This window comes from Boleophthalmus pectinirostris, unplaced genomic scaffold (assembly GCF_026225935.1).
Source record: "Boleophthalmus pectinirostris isolate CB_2022bp ecotype Guang Dong unplaced genomic scaffold, ASM2622593v1 HiC_scaffold_16, whole genome shotgun sequence".
NCBI classification, from domain to species: domain Eukaryota; kingdom Metazoa; phylum Chordata; class Actinopteri; order Gobiiformes; family Gobiidae; genus Boleophthalmus; species Boleophthalmus pectinirostris.
In genome coordinates this window covers 28,490,592-28,512,778 of record NW_026571095.1, presented here as the reverse complement: position 1 = coordinate 28,512,778, position 22,187 = coordinate 28,490,592, and the positions used below count along the sequence as shown (strand labels likewise).

The 22,187-nt window shown below is 38.7% G+C and overlaps 1 protein-coding gene across 2 annotated transcripts in view; it reads right to left on the bottom strand.

Annotated features, from left to right (window-relative positions):
* Nucleotides 1-3,519: 3,519 nt before the first annotated feature.
* zzz3 (zinc finger, ZZ-type containing 3) overlaps nucleotides 3,520-22,187 on the bottom strand; it is a 53,199-nt gene continuing 34,531 nt past the window's right edge. For both annotated transcript variants that reach the window (XM_055151832.1, XM_020941009.2), the window contains exons 5-12: nucleotides 21,905-22,017; nucleotides 18,970-19,041; nucleotides 17,861-17,962; nucleotides 17,624-17,719; nucleotides 14,986-15,135; nucleotides 9,705-9,836; nucleotides 8,839-8,939; nucleotides 3,520-7,344 (exon numbers count right to left, since the gene is read on the bottom strand). In XM_055151832.1, coding sequence (XP_055007807.1) covers nucleotides 7,197-7,344; nucleotides 8,839-8,939; nucleotides 9,705-9,836; nucleotides 14,986-15,135; nucleotides 17,624-17,719; nucleotides 17,861-17,962; nucleotides 18,970-19,041; nucleotides 21,905-22,017 — 914 coding nt within the window. In that variant the 3' untranslated portion in view covers nucleotides 3,520-7,196. The remainder of the gene's footprint in view (nucleotides 7,345-8,838; nucleotides 8,940-9,704; nucleotides 9,837-14,985; nucleotides 15,136-17,623; nucleotides 17,720-17,860; nucleotides 17,963-18,969; nucleotides 19,042-21,904; nucleotides 22,018-22,187) is intronic.

Sequence of the window (22,187 nt, the reverse complement as noted above, 5' to 3'; positions counted from 1 at the left end):
CTACTGCTGCCCCTATTACTGCTACCAATAATGTATTAATAATAAAATGTATAATAATTTATTAATATTTATAGTATGTATCATAATTTTTATATATATATATTTATAATTTTTATATTCTATTAGTGTTATTTTATCATTTAATATTTTATATTTTTTTATTATTGCCATCATTATCAATAATAACAAATAATTAAGTACACATATATGTACCGGTAGTAGTGAAAGGAATAAGCAAAGAAGTACTGGCCCTACTGAGGACAGGATATTTTGATGAGATGCTGATCCAGGATGATGATAATATATTTGTGGAGTCACTCTGTGTGTCAGAACTGTATTTTGCAGACATAAATGCAGATCGTGACAAGGCGACCCAAAAAAATCTCTGGAGACAAAGCAGTGACAGGAGGTGGAACGTCACCTGCATGATTCAATGGAAATAAAAAGGTAAAACCATAACTTGGTAAAGGGTCACGTTTTTATATCGAGCTTTTCCACCTTCAAGGCTCAAAACGCTTCACAACAAGGAACCACTCACACACGAGTCATTCACCAGTGCACACAAACACTGGGGACGAGGTGCGTTAAGTGTCTTACTCAAGGACACAACAACAGCATTCATCTGTGGGAGCTGGAATCACACCAGCCAACCTGTGAGTCAGTGGATCTGATCACTCAACCAATGATGTTTATGTCGAGAGCAGGATTCAAACTGGCAACCTTCAGACCAGTGGACAAACTACCAACTGAGCTACTGAAGTTGGTATAATACCAAACTGAGGAATCCATCCGTCCTTTGTCTTCCTCTTCTCCGGGGCCGGGTCGCGGGGGCAGCAGTCTGAGCAGGGACTCCCAGACTTCCTTCACCCCGGATACTCAGGAATATTAGAGCTAAAAGAACAACATTTCCACAGAAACGAGCAGGAGGAGGCCGTCCACCAGATGATGCAAACCCCGCTCACAGTCTGGACATGAAAGAGAACGAGCCACAGGGTTTCCTCTCACTCTCTTCACTGACAAACTTTCACAACTTTTCCATGACTTTTCCATGACCTAAAGTGAAATTTCCATGACTTTACAGCACCTACATGTAAAATTGATCCGACTTTTAGGGCTAAATATGAAATGTTAACCCTTTCCACTCACTTTATAGTTTGGGATTATAATTTTTTAACATTCAAAATACTGTCAGTGCACAGTGTTGGGAAGGTGACTTTTAAAACATATTCCCCTACAGATTACAGATTACATACATCAAAATGTAGTTTGTAACGTAATCCATTAAATTACTTAAAGTGAATAACATAATCTGAATACTTTGGATTACTTTTTATTGTCATGCTTTTTAAAACTACATGAATGTAAGCGACCACATCCTGAAAATTCTTGTTTGTTCTCTTCAAATTGTCTGTTGAGCCCAAGTCTCCATGAACAGGCAATTGTTTACTGTAGAGAAGCAAAGACCAGGATTTTAACTTAAGATGTTTTGTTTTACCTGCTAAAAGACAAGAAAAAGCCCAGTTTTTACTTAAACATTAAAAAAAATATATTATTGATAGAAAAATTATTTCTATATGAGATCAGTGCTGCCTTAAATCATGTCCACCCTACTGTTAACCTGGTTTCTGGTTTATACCTGTTTTAGACCTGGTGGTTTAGTTTACCTGGTTTAGACCTGGTTTAGACCTGGTTTAGACCTGGTTTAGACCTGGTTTAGACCTGGTTTAGACCTGGTTTAGACCTGGTTTAGAGTCCTGGTTTAGTCCTGGTTTAGTCCTGGTTTAGTCCTGGTTTAGACCTGGTTTAGTCCTGGTCCTGGTTTAGTCCTGGTTTTAGTCCTGGTTTAGGAGTCCTGGTTTAGTCCTGGTTTAGACCTGGTTTTAGTCCTGGTTTAGTCCTGGTTTAGTCCTGGTTTAGTCCTGGTTTAGCCCAAAATGTGAAAACAGGGAAAGACCACCATGTAATCCATTTATTTCGAAAAAAGTAACTGTAATCCAATTACCACTCACTGAAACAGTAACTGTAACTGAATACAGTTACTCATAATTTGTACTCTGATTACGTAATCCTGGTACATGTAATCTGTTACTCCCCAACACTGTCCGGTGCATTTATTGTCGTCTCTTTTAAACAAACGTTCGGTAATAATCATAACAGTCTAATGAGAACTTAACAAAACTCTGTAGTTGCGTGAAAGAGATACTAAAATTCCATGACTTTTCCAAAACTTTCATTGAATTTACAAAATCCCAAGACTTTTCCAGACCTAGAAGATTACATTTTCAATTTCCATGACTTTTCCTGGATTTCCATGACCGTGTGGGAACCCTGGACCTAAATGAAAGCAAAATAAAGTTACATACTGGGGCTTTAACTTGATCATTTCACTAAAAACTATGTCCTTTTGTGCTTTGGAAATGCTTTAGTTTGATCGTTCGTTATCTTCATATTACTAAAAATGAAGGCTCATGTTTCTGTGTATTTTATATTAAGATACTTGTCACTGAATCATTAATTATTCCAAAAATCCCCTGAGATTTTGACTCGTTTGCACAGGAAGAACATGCAAACTCCACACACAAAAGGCCCCACACTCGTAATCAAACTCAGAACCTTCTTGCTGTGGGACGAAAGCACGAACCACTGTGCAGTCGTAGAAAAACTGTAGGCCTGTAATCCGGGTTTCATTTGTTCATTCGTTTTTCAATATAAAACCAAAAATAAGAAAACGAAAAAATTTCCGATTTTGTGTTTAAATGAATCATGGAAAAGACGGATAACGACCGTTTCCCGTTTACGTGACTCTCGTAACTGCGATGCCGGACTTCTGCACTCCATACAGACTGAACCAGGACTGATCCAAGTCCGGAACCAGACCAGGACTGAGACCGGGACCAGAGCAGGACCAGAGCGGGACAAGAGCGGATTCTGAGCTTTGACTCCGAGCTTTGACTCCGAGCCTCAGCTTCGAGCTCTGGCCCTGCCGTAGGTTCTGAGCCTCTGGTCTGGTCCCAGTCTCAGTCCTGGTCTGGTCCTGGTCTCAGCCATTCTGTGGTCCCAGTGTGGTCCCGGTTTGGTCCCGGCCTGGTCTCGGTCTCAGTCTCGCTCTGGTCCCAGTCTGGTCTCAGTCTCGCTCTGGTCCCGGTCTGGTCTCAGTCTCGGTCTGGTCCCGGTCTGGTCTCAGTCTCGGTCTGGTCCCGGTCTGGTCCCGGACTGGATCAGTCCTGGTTCAGTCCAGCATCACACTCACTGAAGTCACGTAAACGGGAAACGGCTATTATTCGTTTTTTCCATTCTTCATTTAAACACAAAACCGAAAACTGAAAAAACTAATCATCATCTGTTTTTTCATTTTGGTTTTGGAGACAAATAATGAAGAAATCAGTTGTTTTTTCGTTTTCTTATTTTTGGTTTTATATTGAAAAACGAATGAACGAACGATACACAGATTGCCTGGCTACTAACCCACCACACTGCAAAAAAAAAAACATTTCAAAAAATAAAACCACGACACTCGGATGTAGAAACACTATTTTCACATACTTTTATTTCCACGATTCTCCTCTAGCTTTTTTTACATTATCATTTTTGTACATAAGAACAGACTGTTATACACAGATACTGAAGCCAGGGGGCGATGGGGGGTGAAGGAACAGAGACCTTACAATATGGTGACTATCCAAGCACAACAAAAGCATGTGAATAAAACTGCGCGGGAGGCATCGATCACAACCGCAAATCTTTTTAAATAGACTCATAAAAATACAATCTTTTTTCAAATTATGTCTAGAGCAGTAATGGTGTTTAATAGGAGGACGATGATACAGAAAGTTGTGTTCAATGTGCTGGGAAATAAACGAGACTAGTTGGTTAAAAATGGCACACACGGTAATTAGCGCTGGCTACGTTTCACCATTTAACTCTGAACACGAAACATGATCAACAACAGCAAACATTAGAGGGGCGAAATTAGAAAATCGTCAAATTAATTCCAAAATGCGTTCCCAGTTTGATGGAGCCTCCACGCTGTAGTGTTTAGTGGAGAATGAACAGAAAAAGTAGATAAATTAAGCCTGGTCAAGGTAAGTCGGGTTTGGTTCGGGTCAGATCAGAACAGTACGGGGAAATGAACAGTTTTATTGAGTGATTATTAAGATAAAAATAACAAAAATATCTGATAACGGATTGTAATAACTATACTTACTTTTACTCTTGTCACGATACTAAGGAACAGGCTCGATACTTGATTTTATTTCGATTTTTTTGCACACCTCTAGTATTATCGTATCGTTTAATGATGATACAGTATCGATATTGCGGGCTGCTGCATCGATATATCGCCAAGCAGGGCTGCGTATCATTAAGAAGTTGCCGATACGATACAAAGGCCTCGATACGATACATACCTTGATACAGTGAGATTTCGGTTCCATACGATATATTTCAAATCATCAAAACATCCGATACGGTTCAATAAAAAATAAAGGTTAAATCATGGCTGTGACACTAAAAGTCTTTGTTAAACCACTTCTTGTGAAAAATTATATGAAACACAAACATTTTAAACCTCAAAACAGTGAAAATCTCTAAACAAGCAACAAAACTGCAGCACTGTAACAAAAAAAATTAGTAAAATATGCCAAAAAACACTCTTGGCGATATATCGATACAGCAGTCCATGATATCGATACTGTATCATCACATTAAAGGATACGATATATCGATATTTCAATATTTTTGCACACCCCTATTGCCAAGAGTATTTTTTGGTTTATTTCACTAATTTATTTTCTTACAGCGCTACAGTTTTGTTGCTTGTTCAGAGGAATAAAACTCGACATTTTCACTGTTTTTGATGATTAAAATTGACGTATTTTATATTCATTTTGCACAAGAAGTGGTTTATCGAAGACTTTTAGTATCACAGACATCATTTAGTCTTTAATTTTTAATTGAACCGTATTGAATTGAAAGCTCACCGTCTCGAAATATGTATCGTATCGTGGCCTATGTATCGAGGTATGTATCGTATCAACAACTTCTTAATGATACACAGTCATACTCAATACCGATTCTGATACCGCGGTGATTCTTAAGACAATAGAGCATTAAATCATAGTACTTTCTTTTATATGTTATATTTGTGGTCTTATATCTGTGTAATCCCTCAGTGGTTCCATAATAAGGATGTAACAATATCCAAATCTCACGTTACGATATATTCACGATATGCATCTCACGTTACAAACATTTTGGAGAAGCTAACAGAATTGTGAATACGATCCTTTTCTCTTTTCATATTCCTTGAAAAGACTTCAATTGTGTGAATTATTACAGTCATAATCCAATGAATTAAGATTTAAAAGTGCTTAATAATAGTGATTTCATCATGTAATCAACACTGAAATGAAGCAGAGGATCATGGTCCGTGTAGTTCCTCTTTTATAAATACTTGTAATTCAATATATTGTGACATTATTGTGATATTATTGTGAGAGTTTTGGCGATACGATTAGGGTTGTGCAAAATATTGAAATATCGATATATCGTATCGTTTTATGTAGGAGTATTTTTTTTTATATTTTACAACATTATTTTGTTACAGAGCTACAGTTTTGTTGCTTGTTTAGTGCAGGGGAGTCCAAACTTTTTTCATCAAGGGCCACATATCTAGACACAGATAAAGCAGAGGCTGGTGCTCAATACAGTGAATAATTGAAATATGTGCATGTTTAACACGTTAGAATGAGCCATCAGACTTTATTCATGCTAAGATCCTTAAAACCACACACTAAATATTAAATATTAAATTCATCAAGGTAGATTTTCAAAACACCTGCAGTAAAAAAAAATCTTTTTAACTGATGCAAGGTTATTTGGGCCAATTCACCTGGAACTCTGAGGGCCAAGAAAAATTAGTTTTGTCATTAGGCTCCCGGTCCATAGTTTGGACATGCCTGGTTTAGTGGAAGGAAACTCGTTTATGCGACACATTTGACATTTTCACAGTTTTTGATGATTAAAATGTTTGTGTTTCATATTAATTTTGCACAAGAAGCGGTTTAACAAAGACTTTTAGTATCACAGTCATGAATTTGCCATTTTCTTTTCATTTAACCGTATCGAATTGATTTGAAATACATCGTAACGAACCGAAAGCTGACTGTATCGTATCGTGGCCTATGTATCGAGGTATGTATTGTATCGGCAACTTCTTAGAACCCTAGATACGATATCACATTATTTCGATTATTGTTACAACATGTACTAGTCTCTGTGCTCTTCTGATACAGCTCAAGATCATTCTAAAACTACTCACGAATGTTCATTTTTGTCCTGCGAATGTGACTTTTTTAGTATCGATACCTGCTCCAGTTTCGATATCTGATTTTCGATACTTTCAACAAGTTTTGTCGCAGTCCTGGACGTTCTTCCTCCGCCCTGACCCGTCCCAAACCAAACCCGCTCAACTTAAACGAGGCGAGTGAAGCAGCGCTGTGTGACAGTGGAAGAAAAACATGGTGGTGCAACACTTAAAATTACGAGTGTCCTTAAACACATCATCCGAGATCTCCTGCCTCGACACCTGTTACTTTAACCTCCGCTGTTTTCCCATTCATAAATACTCATTGTACGGATACCTAGCTAGGACATTTTTCACTCTGGCATCAAAAACACAGGGACCATTAACATTACAGGTAGAACCGGCGTTTTTTTTTCTCTTTAGCTTCACAGTCCACGTCTGGTCGGGACTTCTCTGCGTTCCATCGGGTGGCGCTGTACTTCACGAATCCCCCGTTTTTTGAAAGCAGCAAAGGGAGGTAATAATAAGAATAGTATGACACTATGGGGAACAGTATGCCAGGTGCCCTCCCGGAGTCACAACGCTCAGGAATGTTGTGTGCCTTCTTTTAAAAATGTTGATCCAAAACGGCCGCCCGGCGCTTAGGTCACGTGGGGCCAGTTTCCGAACGTTGAACCGGACCGGACCTCCTCTCCGTCACTCTCTCTCACTCTCTCCGTCTTGCCCCGGTCCTGTTGTAGTGCTGGTTCTGGCAGGTTCTTGACCTGAGTCCCGGTTTTATCGTGGACTTGGTGGAGTTTGAAGCCATGCGCAGATTGGCCAGTGGGTCGGTTTCTGTGTCTAGTGGTAGAGAGAGCGCGCGTTGTTCGGGTTGTCTTTGTTACGGGCGCTGTCATCTGTTGGCGGGGAAATAGTTGGGGTCCAGGTAGTTGTATCCCGCGGCGCTCGGGGGGAGGCAGTAGTCCCGGTCCAGAAAAGTCTCAGGTCTGTACACGGGCTCCAAGTGGTGCGAGGGTTTGTGAGTGTCCGTCTTGTACAAACTGAAAAGGAACAAAGATCGATTTTAGAAACAACATTAACATCTACATGGAGAGAAGAAAGTTTTGGACCTTCCACCCAAAAAAAAAGCAGAGATTTTGCATAACTTTCAGGGTTCCCACTCTTTTTCACTGATAAAATTTCAAAACTTTTCCATGACTTTTTCATGACCTAAAGTGAATTTTCCATGACTTTACGGCACCTACATGTGTAGAACTGATTAGACTTTTAGGGCTAAATATGAAATGTTAACTCTTTCCACTCACCTTATGGTTTGGTTTTATAGTTTTTTAACATTCAAAATACTGTCAGTGCATTTATTGTCGTCTTTTTTAAACAAAAGGCCCAGACGTTCAGAAATAATCATAATAGCCTAATGATAATTTAACAGTAGTTGTGTGAAAATGTAATTTTCAATTTCCATGACTGTGGAAACCCTGAACTTTTAAAGGCCTTTATTACGCTATTTTCTGATCTATGTTTTAATGTTTCCTCATCACAAACAGACTTGAAGTTGTGAAAGAACAAAAATGTGGCTTTTTGCTGCATGTGTTTCAATCAGTGGGAGCAGATAGAGGATGCTTTTAGAAAAAGGATCAAAACTAAAACACAACGGACACCAGGCACTCAAAAGAAGTAGAAAAAGTTTAAAAATCGCATCGGCCTCTATTCGAATGGCCAAAGCCAACATGCTTCGACCTTGCTTCAAGCTCTGATGAAGACCAGTTAAGGTCGAAACATGTTGGCTTTGACCATTCGAATAGAGGCCGATGCGATTTTTTTACTTTTTCTACTTCTTTTGAGTGCCTGGTGTCCGTTGTGTTTTAGTTTTGATCCTTTTTCTAACGCACAAACCCTGCAGATTTACGCTGAGTTCTTCTCTCAAACTGAAAACACTAAGGATTAGGGATGTACCAATATCCAAATCTCAACGTTATTTTCATGATTTACATCTCCTGGTACAATACTTACTGTGATATTTTGTGGAGACTAACAAAACTGTTAATATGCTACTTTTTTCATCTTAAAATGCCTTGACAAGAATTAATCCAGAGAACTAAGACTTACCAGTGCTTAGAACTGTTATTTCTTCTTGTAGTCTACACTGAAATGGAGCAAAGGATCATGGTCTATGTAGTTCCTTCTGTCTTTTTTTTTTTTTTTTTTACTATTGCTGTACCATAACTCTTAATTTAAGCAAAGAGACTTGTAATTCAATATATTGTGATGGTCCACGATATTATTGTGAGAACTTTGACGATACGATATCACGATATTTCAGTTATTGTTACATCCCTAGTTAGTACCATGCCTACACTGGCTTGTTCTACTGTTGTGACACTTGGACAAAATCATATTCAAATATCCATCATGGCGTTCCAGATAGATTAAATGTGTGGAAATCCATTCGGACGACACACACAAGTCTGGAGTTTATGGTGTGTACAAATGTTTTAAAAAAAAAAAAAAAAAAGGGTTAAACGTGCTTCTCTCACCAGTCTGAGCAGTTGGAGCAGAAGTCCACAGAGTTGTCTTGGGGACAGTCCTGACAGTGCCACCTCACCCCCTGGATGGGCTCTGTGCCACACACGTCACACTGGAACACACACACACCATCAGGACAACACGCAGTCAAAAGGAAAACTCATATTACAGCAGCTAAAAGCAAAACACACAAGAGAAATAATACACAAACCCGATACAATGTGCAGTAGTTTCATTAGAGGGACGCACACAGAACACCAAACTTTTACACTTTTCACCAATTTTTTACGGTTTACTGTTGACCAAAACTTATTCTAAACTTTTGATTCATGAAAGTGTCCACCTTTGGCAGATATAACAGCTGAACACACTCGTGGCTCGTTCTTTTTACAACAAAAATCAAATATTCTTCAGAAAGTTCTTCCCAAGTCTATTGTAGAAGTTTCCATAAATGTGTGGCACTTGTAGGTTGCTTGGCTTTTCACTCTTCTATCCAGTTCATCCCAAACCAGCTCGATGGGGTTTAAGTCTGGAGACTGTGCTGGACACTCCATGTTTTCAAGCTTTACTTTGTGTTTTGTTCAAGCTCTTCATTGGACTTGCACGACTTGAATTACAATAAATAACTGGAAAAATTAGGGTGGGATTTTCTGTGCTCATAAAAATTAAGACAAAGCGCAGAAACAGACTGAATGCTGCGTCTGATCCGTGTGTTGCGCTCTCCTCCTGCACCCGGACTGAACAAATAATGTCTATTAACTTGGGTCGTGAAAGTTTGTGACTTTTAAAACATGGGTCCCCAGAAAAAAAGTTTGGGAAAAGTTTGATTTAAACATATGTTATAATACTGAGTCTTATTGGCTGGAGTGTACTTTACCTTGAAGCCGATGTGCCTGACGTTGGTCTTGTCTTCCTGGATTTCCTGTAGTTTTTGTTTCTTTAACCTCTTCAGCTCCAGAAGCTCTTTGTACTCGGGCAAACTCCTCAGCTCCAGTGGCACCTCCTCATCCTGAGCAAACACAAAAGCAGGAAATAAGAGCTAAGAAACAGAGCATTTCAAACTACTTCTCAAGAAACTGAAAAGATTATAAGAAAAACATCACAATTTAAAAAGGCCTGTATTACACGGTTTTCAGATCTCTGTTATAATGTTGTTTCCTCATCACAAACAGAACCTGGAGTTGTGCTTTGTTTCATTCACACATGTTTCACACACAAAACCCTGCATATTTAAGATGAGTTCTCCTCTCAAGCAGAAAACACTCCAACTCCATACACCTTCAATAAAATCATTTGGATCATCTGAGCTGTGGAAATTGCCAAACTCTACTGAATTTAAAAGGTTAAATGTAGCTGTTAACTTGAAAACTATCGCTTCATGACATCACAAGGTAGAACACAGCATTTTGAGCTTTGGAGATAGACAGACTAATAAGTCAGGTTTGCTCAAACATGTGAGAATAAATCAAAACACAAGTCCAAGTATGTTTTTGAGGAGGTAACAGCACTATACCGGTTCTGTTCATTATATGTATGTATTATGGAACAGAATTTCTTGGTACAGTCAGGGGCCGGAGGGGGTCCAGTTTGGGAACCAGAGGATCTCATCTCTGCTGTTCACAGATGATGTTGTCCTGATGGCTTCTTCAAACCAGGACTGGGACACTGGGGCGGTTTGCAGCCGAGTGTGAAGCGGCTGGGATGAGGATCAGCAAATCCGAGATCATGGTTCTTGACCGGAAAAAGGTGGCTTGCCCTCTCCGGGAGTGGAGAGTCCCTGCCTCAAGTGGAGGAGTTCAAGTATCTCGGGGTCTTGTTCATGAGTGAGGGGAGGATGGAGCGTGAGATTGACAGGCGGATCAGTGCGGCTTCTGCAGTGATGCAGTCGCTATATCGGACCGTTGTGGTGAAGAAGGGGCTGAGCCGAAAGGCGAAGCTCTCGATTAACCGGTCAGTCTTCATTCCTACCCTCACCTATGGTCATGAGCTCTGGGTAATGACTGAAAGGACACAGGAGGAGCTCGGAGTAGAGCCGCTGCTCCTCCACGTCGAGAGGAGCAGATGAGGTGTCTCTGGCATCTGGAACAGATGGTGGGAGGTGTTCCGGTAATGTCCCACTGGGAGGAGGCTCCAGGGAAGACCCAGGACACGCTGGGGGGACTATGTCTCTGGGCTGACCTGGGAACATCTCAGAGTCCCCTCGGAGGAGCTGGAGGAAGTGTCCCGGGTGAAGGAAGTCTGAGAGTCCCTGCTTAGACTGCTGCCCCCACGACCCGGCCCCGGATAAGCGGACGAAATGGATAGATGGAGGTAACAGCACTGTAATATTGCTTAAAGCTCACAAGAGTCCACTTTGTGTAATATAGGAGCTTTAATGATCATTCACGCCTATAATAATACTACAGTGAATTCTTTTGAGCAGAGTTATGAAGCCAAATTGACTTTTTAGAGCTTCTAACCATGCTGTAGTGTTTCCCTTCTCATTTGCTCTGTACCTGCCTTTAAATATAATGACTCTTAGTATGTTTTAGTGAAATGAGCAGTCTAACCTGTCACATACACGTTAAAACAGCAGTTATGTACAACTATATCCCAATACAAAAAGGGGCTCAAAAGTTCTCATTATTACGCATTTAAAGTGGTGCCTTATCGTGATTTGTTTGACTGGCTCCACAAACTTCCCATATTAATCTTTCTGTTCCGAGTCCTTTTAACTGACAACGATCACGTCTTTGGTGTTGAGCAATGGCACTATTTTCAGAGGCGACTGTGAAAGATGCATTTCACCTTTGCTTATCTACACCGACAGAGGAGACGCTGAACTTGTAGGTGATATATTAGGACTCATTCTGTATAAAAGCTGCTAACCCTGTAGTTTGGACTTCTACAAACATGTTCTGAAGTGCATAAGATTCTGAGTCCAGTGAGATTCATTTGGTCTTCTGATAATTTATGTTGTTAGGTTCTTTTTTCAGACCAAGAGTTTGTTTTCATACCTGACAGTTTCGACGGCTCACCAGCGCTCTTCCTTCCTTGTTAGTGAGCAGTCGAAACTGTCAGGTATGAAAATAAACTCTTGGTCTGAAAAAAGAACCTAACAACATGCGTAAGATTCTTGAATTAGTTTAATTGTTCATTCAGTCTTCTGTCAAATGTCAATGCTCTTGTTCAGAATATACACTTAAACTACAAATTTAATATTGATTTTAAAACATAACTTGCAATTCTAATTAAATTAAATTCAAAATTGTTCTTAATTGTGGCTGTCATTTCTTGGAAAAATATCTAATTCTGTTCAAGGTTCATATTTTAAAAGCGTTCAAAAGAATTGACAAAGGTCCTACTGTACATGGTTCAATATTTACTTTTGTGAGCTTTAAATCATGTTGGAATGTTGTTGCGTCTTAAACAAGATACCCAGAGTGTTTTGTTTCATTCACAAATGTTTGAGTCACCCTGGATTATTAATCTTTCTACATCTCCAAAGCTCATAATGCTCTGTTCCACCTTGTGATGTCATGAAGCGGTTGTTTTCAAGTTAATTTCCAGACTTAAGGGCAATTTCAGTACATTTGTTCTTGCCTGGATTTTTTTCTTAATTTTGCTGTTAAAACTCCTCTTTTTACCCCCTAATGAAGTGTTATACATCCTTTTATTCAGTACAACCTGTTATTTCACAATCTGCTACTGTAGTTGTGTCATATGGCTGCAATAAAAGCTGTAGGACCAGAAATACAAATAAAAAAACAGCATTTAAAAAACAAAAAACAAAAATAAAATTCATACCTTCATACAAAACACACAGTAAACATGTATAAACAACTTTTTGGATATAAAAAAAATGTTAATTATGGGACTTAGGCTACAAAAGTGCAAAATATTAAGTCTGTAAGTAAACTAAAAATATCCTTATTGCCCTAAAAACAAAACAAAAAAAGTGCAATGGCCCCATTATTTTACATGGAAACAAGCAAGCAAAACTAACAAGAGATGCGTAATTACATAGACTACTTTACTAGTGTAATTTGCCATTTATTTGTGAAATAACTGCACTCAGAGCGGTTCTGTCATTTATTATGAACACAGACGCTCAGAGCAGTCGACCGTTTTGACTCACTACACTCTTTGGCAAAGTTTGGACCAATCAAAATGGATGGAGCGCATGCGATTGGCGGAAAACAAAGTTCCTATTGGACACTCGTTTTCTCTAGGGTGCGTGTGACGTAAGATAATGCTGGAATAATGCTCAAAAACTGTCAGCATCTGTCCGATTTTCAAGTAAAAAAAAGTAAGTTTATATCTTTTATGTTTGGAAAGTTAAGGGTGGTTATGTAAAATATGCTACTTTTACCTTTTGTGTCGTAGAAATGGGCAATTCTAAGGCTAAAATTAAAGAAATTATTGTAGATAAGATGTATAGAGAGAAGAACACAGCCTAAATATGCAGGATTTCAACTTATCTCCAGCTGACAGAATAGAATTTTCCTTTTGCTATGTAGGATTTGTTTATGTTTTTGATGAGGAAACAACATTATAACATTTCAGTAGATCACAAAATAGTGTAATATAGGCCCTTTCACTGATACAAGAATCACATTTCAGAACATGTTTGTACAACTCTAAACCACAGCAGAGTAAGACAGGAGAGTTTGTCGTTTACGGTATTATGGTACTACAAAAATTGCAGCCTCTGCGATTTGCCAGTTTCATTTCAAATTTCCATTGTGATTCATCTATTTCCTTTAACGTTTAGATTTATTTTTGGTCTCTCTGTTCTCTGCACGACTCTGTGACCTGGATTTACTCAAAGGTTAAATCGATCAAAGACAGAAAATGTCACAGAGCCACGGCGTACAAAAAGAAATATGAGAGACTACCAGACAAACGTTTGCGCTACACTTCTTCTCATTCACTGTTTTTCATTCTTTAGTTATATACGGAAGAAATTAAATATAAAGCAAGACATGTAGAATTATGTAACAAAGACGAAAAACTGAAATAACACAACGAAAAGATTAAAATTCCTCAAAGTAGTTACCCTTTGCTTTGTCAGTTTTCATTTCACAGCTGTGCAATATCAGAGTCACGTTACTTTAAAATAATATGACTCAAGTAGTAGTGGTACAAGAGGAAAAAAGCAAACTACTACTCAAGTAAGAGTAATTTAAAAAGTAACTGTGGGAATGTGATATCATCTTTATATAGGGTGTCCCCAGGTTTGACAACGCCAAATTTAAGACTTTATTTAAGACCTTTTTAAGACCACTTGAATGAAAATTAAGACCAACATCGCACCCATTATGCAGGCGAAAAACACCACATCCAATTCTAATAATGACCAACCAACTACTATATTTAGAATTTAAGAGAAACAGTGTGGATTAAACCAAGTCTTCCTCCACTGTACTGACTGTTTACTCATTGTCGCCGAATTTGCGCCAAAAACTGGTAAAAAGTATTGTTTGCACATACTCCAAATTAGACGTGATTTCGCATTGTTGTTTTTTTTCCTCCCTCCATTTAACATCGCACTGCAGCTCGGTTGAGTTTACAAAAAAATAGGCTAATGAAATTAAGACCTTTGTGGAAAAAATAAGACTTGGACAACATAATTTAAGACTTTTTAAGGCCTTAATTTAGGAACATGAAATTTAAGACCTTTTTAAGGCTTTTAAGATCTACCCTAAGAGCTACCCTGTTATAATAAAGTAATGTAAATGGAAGAAGAAAACATTAAGTAAGTCACAAAATCTGGAGTTTTCAAAAGGACAAAGACACAAAAAAAGTGACAAACTAAACCAGATTTGAAGGAGCGCTGCAAGAAACACAGATGTTCTAATCATTTCATATTGTCACATAAAGCTTTTGTCATTTTAGACTTACAGTGGGAAGAGGAAACTTTTGCTGAAGTTAGAGTACGGTTACTTAATTTAAAATATGCCTCAAGTGGGAGTAAATTCTTTTATGAATCTTAGGTTGTTTTTACTGCATTTTTAAAAATGTATGTATTTATGTATTTATAATTTTCTTTCGTAAGTGAGAGTGTTGGGATGGGTGGGAAAGGGAACGGCATTGTCAAACTGTGTGTATTCTTTAGCAAAAATCAATAGAAACAGTACTTTTAAATCAAAGTAAACTCTAGTGAAATCACGACTGACCGACTCCTCCGCTGCCGGGTCCTGGGCACTGCCGTAGTACGACGCCCTCTCGTCTTCTTCGTCCATATAAACCGGAGGCTCATATGAAGTCATGAAGGTCGACGGTCTGTACAGGTGTTTGTTGAGGTGGTGCTGCCTCTTAGTGGACGCCTGGAGAACAGCAAATGTAAAGAGCAGAAAATACTACAAGTTAGACACACTTTCAACATGAATCAAGTCTATTTATTTTACGGAAAGACTTGTTGTGAAATGTTTTTTAATATACGTGAATGCGGTTGTAAAATCTGGCTTTTATCCTTTGCGGCTTTTATCTTAAATTAAATCTTTTTAATCTTTTAAATCATTTAAACAGGTCACGCACGATTTTTATCTTCTCTTGTTTAGATGACGGTAATGGACTTTTCTCGCTTATAGTTGGTCCAAAATTCTGCTGCGTGCCTTTTAACTCTAACTAAAAAACGTGAGCATATTACCGAGGTTTTAGCTTCATTGTATTGGCTTCCTGTTCGTTTTAGAGTTGACTTTAAGATTTTATTGTTTGTTTTTAAAGCTTTGAATGGACTGGCTTCACAAGAATTTAGTGCCCTGTGTGCGTTTCGAGGTCTGAGGGCCAGCTCGAGCTCGTGGTGCCTAAAATGAGACTTAAAACCTGCAGGGACAGGACCTTCTCTGTGGCCGGACCCAAACTCTGCAAAGCTCTGCCCCCCCACGACCCAAAATCCCCTACAGTGGAGTGTTTTAAGTCCCGTCTTAAGACCCACTTTTATTCTCTTTTTACTTTTAACACCGCGTGAGTTGTGTGGTCCTCTGTGCCTTTTATTTATGTTACTTATTTACTACTATTTTATGATTTTTATGGCTTTGCTTTTACTGGTTTTATTGTTTTAGGACTGGTGTGACCAAATTTTAGCAGTTTACCTTTTTTGTTGCCTTTGTTTTATGATCTCTGTGCAGCACTTTGGAAACTGCTTTGTTTGTAAAATGTGCTATAGAAATAAAGTGAATTTAGATTTGGATTGCATCGTTGCATTCTTTGCACTTTTCTCTTACTAAAATGTGTCCAACTGTCAAACGTCTTAGTGTTGGACAATTAGAAATAATGTACCGGTACAGAAAAAAATGGATACGCCATCATTACCCCAAGAATGTGCGTAAAAGTTAGACCACCCTAAATGATAAATTATGAAATAACTACAGTTAAATACAACATTTTGATAACAGAAAGAATTAAGGCTGGACAAAAATCTGGGTGTGGGTTGAGATTAAATTTGCAATGTTTAAAAAGGATTCTGTTCAGGCTGCACATTGTAAACAACTCCTTCAACTTTAACTCCTTTAAACGCATTAACATTTAAGAGAAAACTGAATTACTAAACCGCAGGTGTAAAAATATGACATCGTTCCCACTCTTTTTCACTGACAAAATTTCAAAACTTTTCCATTACTTTTTCTAGCCTGATTCAGCAGCTGGTTTCACTTCTTGGAAACCGTCTGACCTCGCAGCATAAGGATTCATTCGCTTGACGGTAGGTGGGTACTTTTTTTATTTAACCAATTGCTGCTATTTGGTCGTGACGTATGTAATGCACCAAATCCTGTAGGAAGAAGGGCAATAACGTCTTTCCTTTTGATAAAATTCACCAAACATTCTCTTTGTTCCAACTTTAAATCCTCGATCTCAGGAATCGTTGCCAACACAGAATGTCTATCTTTGTCTACGTCCATCTCGACCACTTTGTTTACTGTTGTGCTGAACCACAAAAAGGGACCCAGACAGGTGCTTGAGTTTGACATCATGGCTTCACAGTTCTTCACTGATTTGCCGGTGCACGGTCTACAACTTCGAGGTTCTTGCAAACAGTCTAGTGTATTCTGATTCCTGACCTAGTCGCTGTAGAGAAATGAAATTGAGCGGAGGCACTAGGTGACCCCTCCTGACTAAAATTTTTCATGACCTAAAATGAATTTTCCATGACTTTACGGCACCTTCATGTGTAGAATTGATCAGACTTTTAGGGCTAAATATGAAATGTGAACTCTTTCCACTCACCTTATGGTTTGGTATTATAGTTTTTTAACATTCAAAATACTGTCAGTGCATTTATTGTCGTCTCTTTTAAACTAAAGGCGAAGACGTTCGGAAATAATCATAATATCCTAATGATAACTTAGCAGAACGCTGTAGTTGCGTGAAGGAGACACTAATATTCCATGACTTTTCCAAAACTTCCATTGAATCTACTGACATGGAGTATTTTGTTCTTTGCAGAGGACATTCTAGGACATCTAAATAATTGCAGCCTTTTCATTTTAATAATGTAAATGCACTGGGTCACCTTTCCTTTTGCTCTCCGCGTTCAGGTTTGTACAGTTGTTGTGTACAGTTTTCATCATGTTTTTGTGCATTTATGGAAAATTGGCGTGTTTGAGCATGTGTGACGTAGGCTTGTGGGCAGAGAATTGCACAAAATCGTACAGTTAACCATAAGGAGGGTTCAAATAGGGCCCAGGAGAGATCGCTTAATTACTCAAACATACATGGACGACATCTAAAAGCTCTTGAAGTGTGTTTTTGATGAGGGAACAACATTATAACATGGTAGAAAGCTTAAAAAAAAAGTAAATCAAGTCATAATACCTTCTTAGTGTACATGCAGAGGTTGGGGATTCTTCCGGGGACTGGGATACCGGCTTTTGTCAGTTTGATGAAATACTTCTGGACTCTGCTGGCAACCTGCAAAATTAAAATGATGTAATAAAAATACATTTGTGGATAACTGAGCCACCAAAAACCAAAACGAAGACACATTTTTGGGGTAAAACCGTATATCTTGTGGAGGAGAAGTTTTAAAAAGTTCCAGTTTGTTGTCCTTGCCTGTTTAGCTGTGCGATTGCCGAGCTCGTCCGCGATCTTCTGCCACCTCCTGGACTCCACTTCCTCCGGGGGAAACTTCATCAAGAGCTGCTCCAGTTTCTTCTGTGATGGACAAGGACGAAAAGGTTATAAACACTCCCCATCAAAAGTTTGGACTGAACCAGGTCTAAACCAGGACTAAACCAGTGTCACTGGCATAAATATAATCACGCCACAAACGCCGAACTGATCGCCAGGATTACACCAGGTCTAAACCAGGACTACACCAGAACTAAACCAGGTCTAAACCAGAGCTACACCAGGACTAAATCAAGTCTAAACCAGAGCTACACCAGGACTAAATCAAGTCTAACCCAGGTCTAAACCAGGACTAAACCAGTTCTAAACCAGGAATAAACCAGTTCTAAACCAGGTCCAAACCAGGACTAAACCATGTCTAAACCAGGACTAAACCAGTTCTAAACCAGGTCCAAACCAGGACTAAACCAGCAGCACAGCTGCCAAGCCCATCGCCTCCGCTGATGGTTTTATGTAATAAAAACACGTCTCTCTCAGCCTGGTCCATCGTTCCAGGAAAAGACCGGGAAATGTCTCTCGTTTCCAGGGCAACGGACGTCCTGGACTTGTGTCAAGTATTTTTATCCCGTTTGTCGTTCATTTGCTTCACCTCACTGTGTGTAAACACGACCCGCCCGCATACCCGCCCGTAAAATTCCAGCACGTTAAAACAAACCCATTTCAGCAACTATTTGCAGGTACCGACCCGGTGCAGGACTCTGATGTTCTCTTCTAATATCGCTTAAGATCATTCTAAAGCTATACAGGAAACGGTCATTTCTGTGTGTGACTTTTTAGTATAAATGGTCACATTTTTCTATAGCGCTTTTCCACCTTCAAGGCACTCAAAGCGCTTTGATACCAGCTCAAATGTGTATCTAGTTTCAATACTAGTTTTAGTATTGTTTAGTATGTGATTTTAGATACTTTTGACAACCCTACATGGTTCAAAAACAGAGAGAGAGACGGGGCCAAGTGGACGGACCCAAAAGGTCAAACCAGATGTAATAGCCATAACTTTAAAAACATAAGATTCAAACAGAGCTTTGTACCTGCTCCTCCACGGTCCAGAGCTGGTTAAACGTATCAGGTTTATTTGGGTGACAGATTCTCCCCCTGATCATCTGTGGAGCACAAATCACACACTCAGTCAGTCAGGTTTCAAAATGTACGTTAATGTGAAGAAATAAACATGTTTAAATAGCAGGACTGAAATTTAAAAAATGGCTGCGACGTTTGAATGACGACTTTATAATAGCGTCACTTCACATGAGCTGCCGTCAGCCCATCTCCATCAGACTGACACTGAAATACACGGCTGTCAATCGGGACAAGAGGCAAGAGCATTCAGCATTAGGATAGATACAAGTGTCTGAGGAATACAAATGTACTTTTTAATATATAACCAGCTTCAAGAGCCTATTACGCTATTTTCTGATCTATGTTAGAATTGCCAGCCAGTAATTGACAAGGGCTATTCTTCTTCGCCTGTTTCATCTTGTCTATTATTATTTTTCCTCACAAATGGTTGCGATTTTGAGCCTAAACGTCGACGAAAAGTCCACAAACCTGGCATGAGATTGACCAGCTCGGTGAAAAATTTGATAAAACGTTCATTCGTAACAACTTCGCAAGAAAATGACTCAATGAATGAACAGCGCCGTCTAGAAGTGGACCCCTATGGGAGCGGGGACAAGCAAAGTTTGCCATAGGTAAACGAAATTGAGAACTGTGATAACGAACAACAAGACAAGCCAAAAGGTGAATTGAAGCATGGCTCTGTGATGAACAGGAAGTCGGTCATACTGGATGAAAAATTCGCTACCATTTTGACTGTGTGTTTGTACTAGTTGCTGGTTTTTGGTCCAAATGAGCTCAGATTTGTAACGTCACACCTAGACACACGGGTTCACAAAAAGTATCAGTTTTTTTGAGATATTCTTTACAGTTTGCACATAACGCGCCAGTGAAAAACACCTTCATTTTCTGTTTCTTTAATGACTTCTCACAGCCACAGGCATTGGTTTAGAGCAGGCATGTCAAACTCAGGCACGGGGCCCAAATTTGGCCCGTGATATAATTATATTTGGCCTGCGAGATCATATCAAACATGTATTAGAGCTACAGATCGACTAAAGAGACATTATTATTATGTTTATTTATTATTATTATTATTATTATGTTTATTTATTTCGGACAGTAATACATAGAACATAAATTAAAAACAAAAACAAAAAACTAAATAATAAAAGAAAAGACAAAAACGTAAATACATAGATATAACACAAAAAGTAACTATTTCTATTCTATAATAACAGGCAAAATAAATGTTACGCAGAATTTTCCTTGTGTCCGAAAAAGGAGTGGGAGGAAGTATTATTTATTATCTCTAAAGATGGAGGAGATTATTTATTTAAAATGTTGTTATTACCTCCACCAAGGAGGTTATGTTTTTGCCGGCGTTTGTCTGTTTGTTTGTTTGTCTGTTAGCAACATAACTCAAAAAGTTATGGACCGATTTTGATGAAATTTTCAGGATTTGTTGGAAATGTGAAAAGGAAGAACTGATTTCATTTTGGGGGTGATCCGGAAGAAATCCTGGATTCTGGATCACTTTGAAATTTTAGTTAACATTGTGGTAAATGGGGCCAAAAAATTGTTGTTTCTCAATATCTCGGTTAATTATTGACCAAACCCCATGAAATTTGACTCAGGGATGGACAATGGGATCCTCTTTCATATTCCAAAGGCTGATCCGGATCTGATCCAGAAGACTGATTTTATCGCAGTTTATATAAAAAAATGGGGGTAGTCCTTGGCGGAGGTCTGCGCTCTCTGAGTGCTTTTCTAGTTATTTTATATTTTGCTTGTTCTGGATTCAGTGTTTAAGCAAAACTATTATTAAACATTTATTTTACTAAAGAAAAGGTTTAACATTACACATCTCGAAAGAAGACAAAACATGCAGATGTTGCTGAAATTTTTCAATAAATATTTAGTTTGGCCCAGTTTTTGAATTTGAGTTTGACACCCCTGGTCTAGAGAATTCATTTCAATTCACAATTGCCTGAATCTAATGAACTATGACGTCTAATGCAATTGAACACTATGGCGCCCCCTACCATAGACATGAAACATCAACATTATCAGATTTGTACCAAATTTGGGGATTCAATTCTATGCATGATTACAAGCAAAAAAAAAATATTACAGACATGGGGAATTTTTCACGGTTGGCCAGCAAGAGCGTTAATCTGTATGTACAGGATGTATAAATATTACTAATACATATGGCTAATGTTATCTATTTATTGACCCGAGCCACTGGCAACTGGCGAGGGCTATTGTTCTTCTCTGGTTTCTTTTACTTTTTTTTTTTCTCTCTGTAAGAAATCGCATTTTTCACTCCCTGAACAGAGGTGATATTTCAGGTCCACACATATTTCTGAACTGAAATTGAGTTAAATTTATTCAAAATCAATTAACGTGAAATTCATCCAAGTAATGTAAATGCAAATTTGAACAACATTCTGCACATCTTGAATTCGTTACCCGTGTTTTTATAGATACCCTTAGCGCCGTTTACTGTTGAAGTGAGGACAGAGAAAGAGAAAGACAGAGATAAAGATGGAGGAGATAACGAGCTGATTATTTGAGCGGCTGACAGCAGAAGATTGGTGACTCAGGCGTAACCGTCAGAAATAATGTCATGACAATAGAGGCTAGTTTGGTCTTGGAGGAGAATATGCGTTGTATTTGATTAGGGCGTGCAATAAGGTAATGCACGGTTTTGTCACATATTGCCACAGAAAGTAAAATGTAAGATCGGTTACTAATCAGAAAGTAGAACGAGATGAATACTTTGAGCTGCTTTGAGTGTAATAAAAGCCAATTCTAAGTGTCTTTAAGATATTACAAGGTTCAGTTTTACCAGTAGGATCACATTTTACAGCTTTTACCAAAGTCTTATCTCATTTGCAATCATACCTGAGTCTGCCTGCTGTTCTCTGGACCGTCACTCGTGGGTAAGGATGAATACATGCTGGAGCACTCGCCCTCTTTTTTGGGCTCAACGGGACTTTTGGGGCGTAGAGGTAAACCTGAAAAGAGGAGAAAGTTAGAGACTGCTTGAATGAAGAGTGCCACTGCTTTCAGGTTAACAGACAATTTTATAGATTTTGTTGACTGACTTTCATTTCGATATTTATTAGGTTTATGGTTGCACTTCTGGCTCCATTGACTCCAATTCACTTTACATTGAATAATTGTC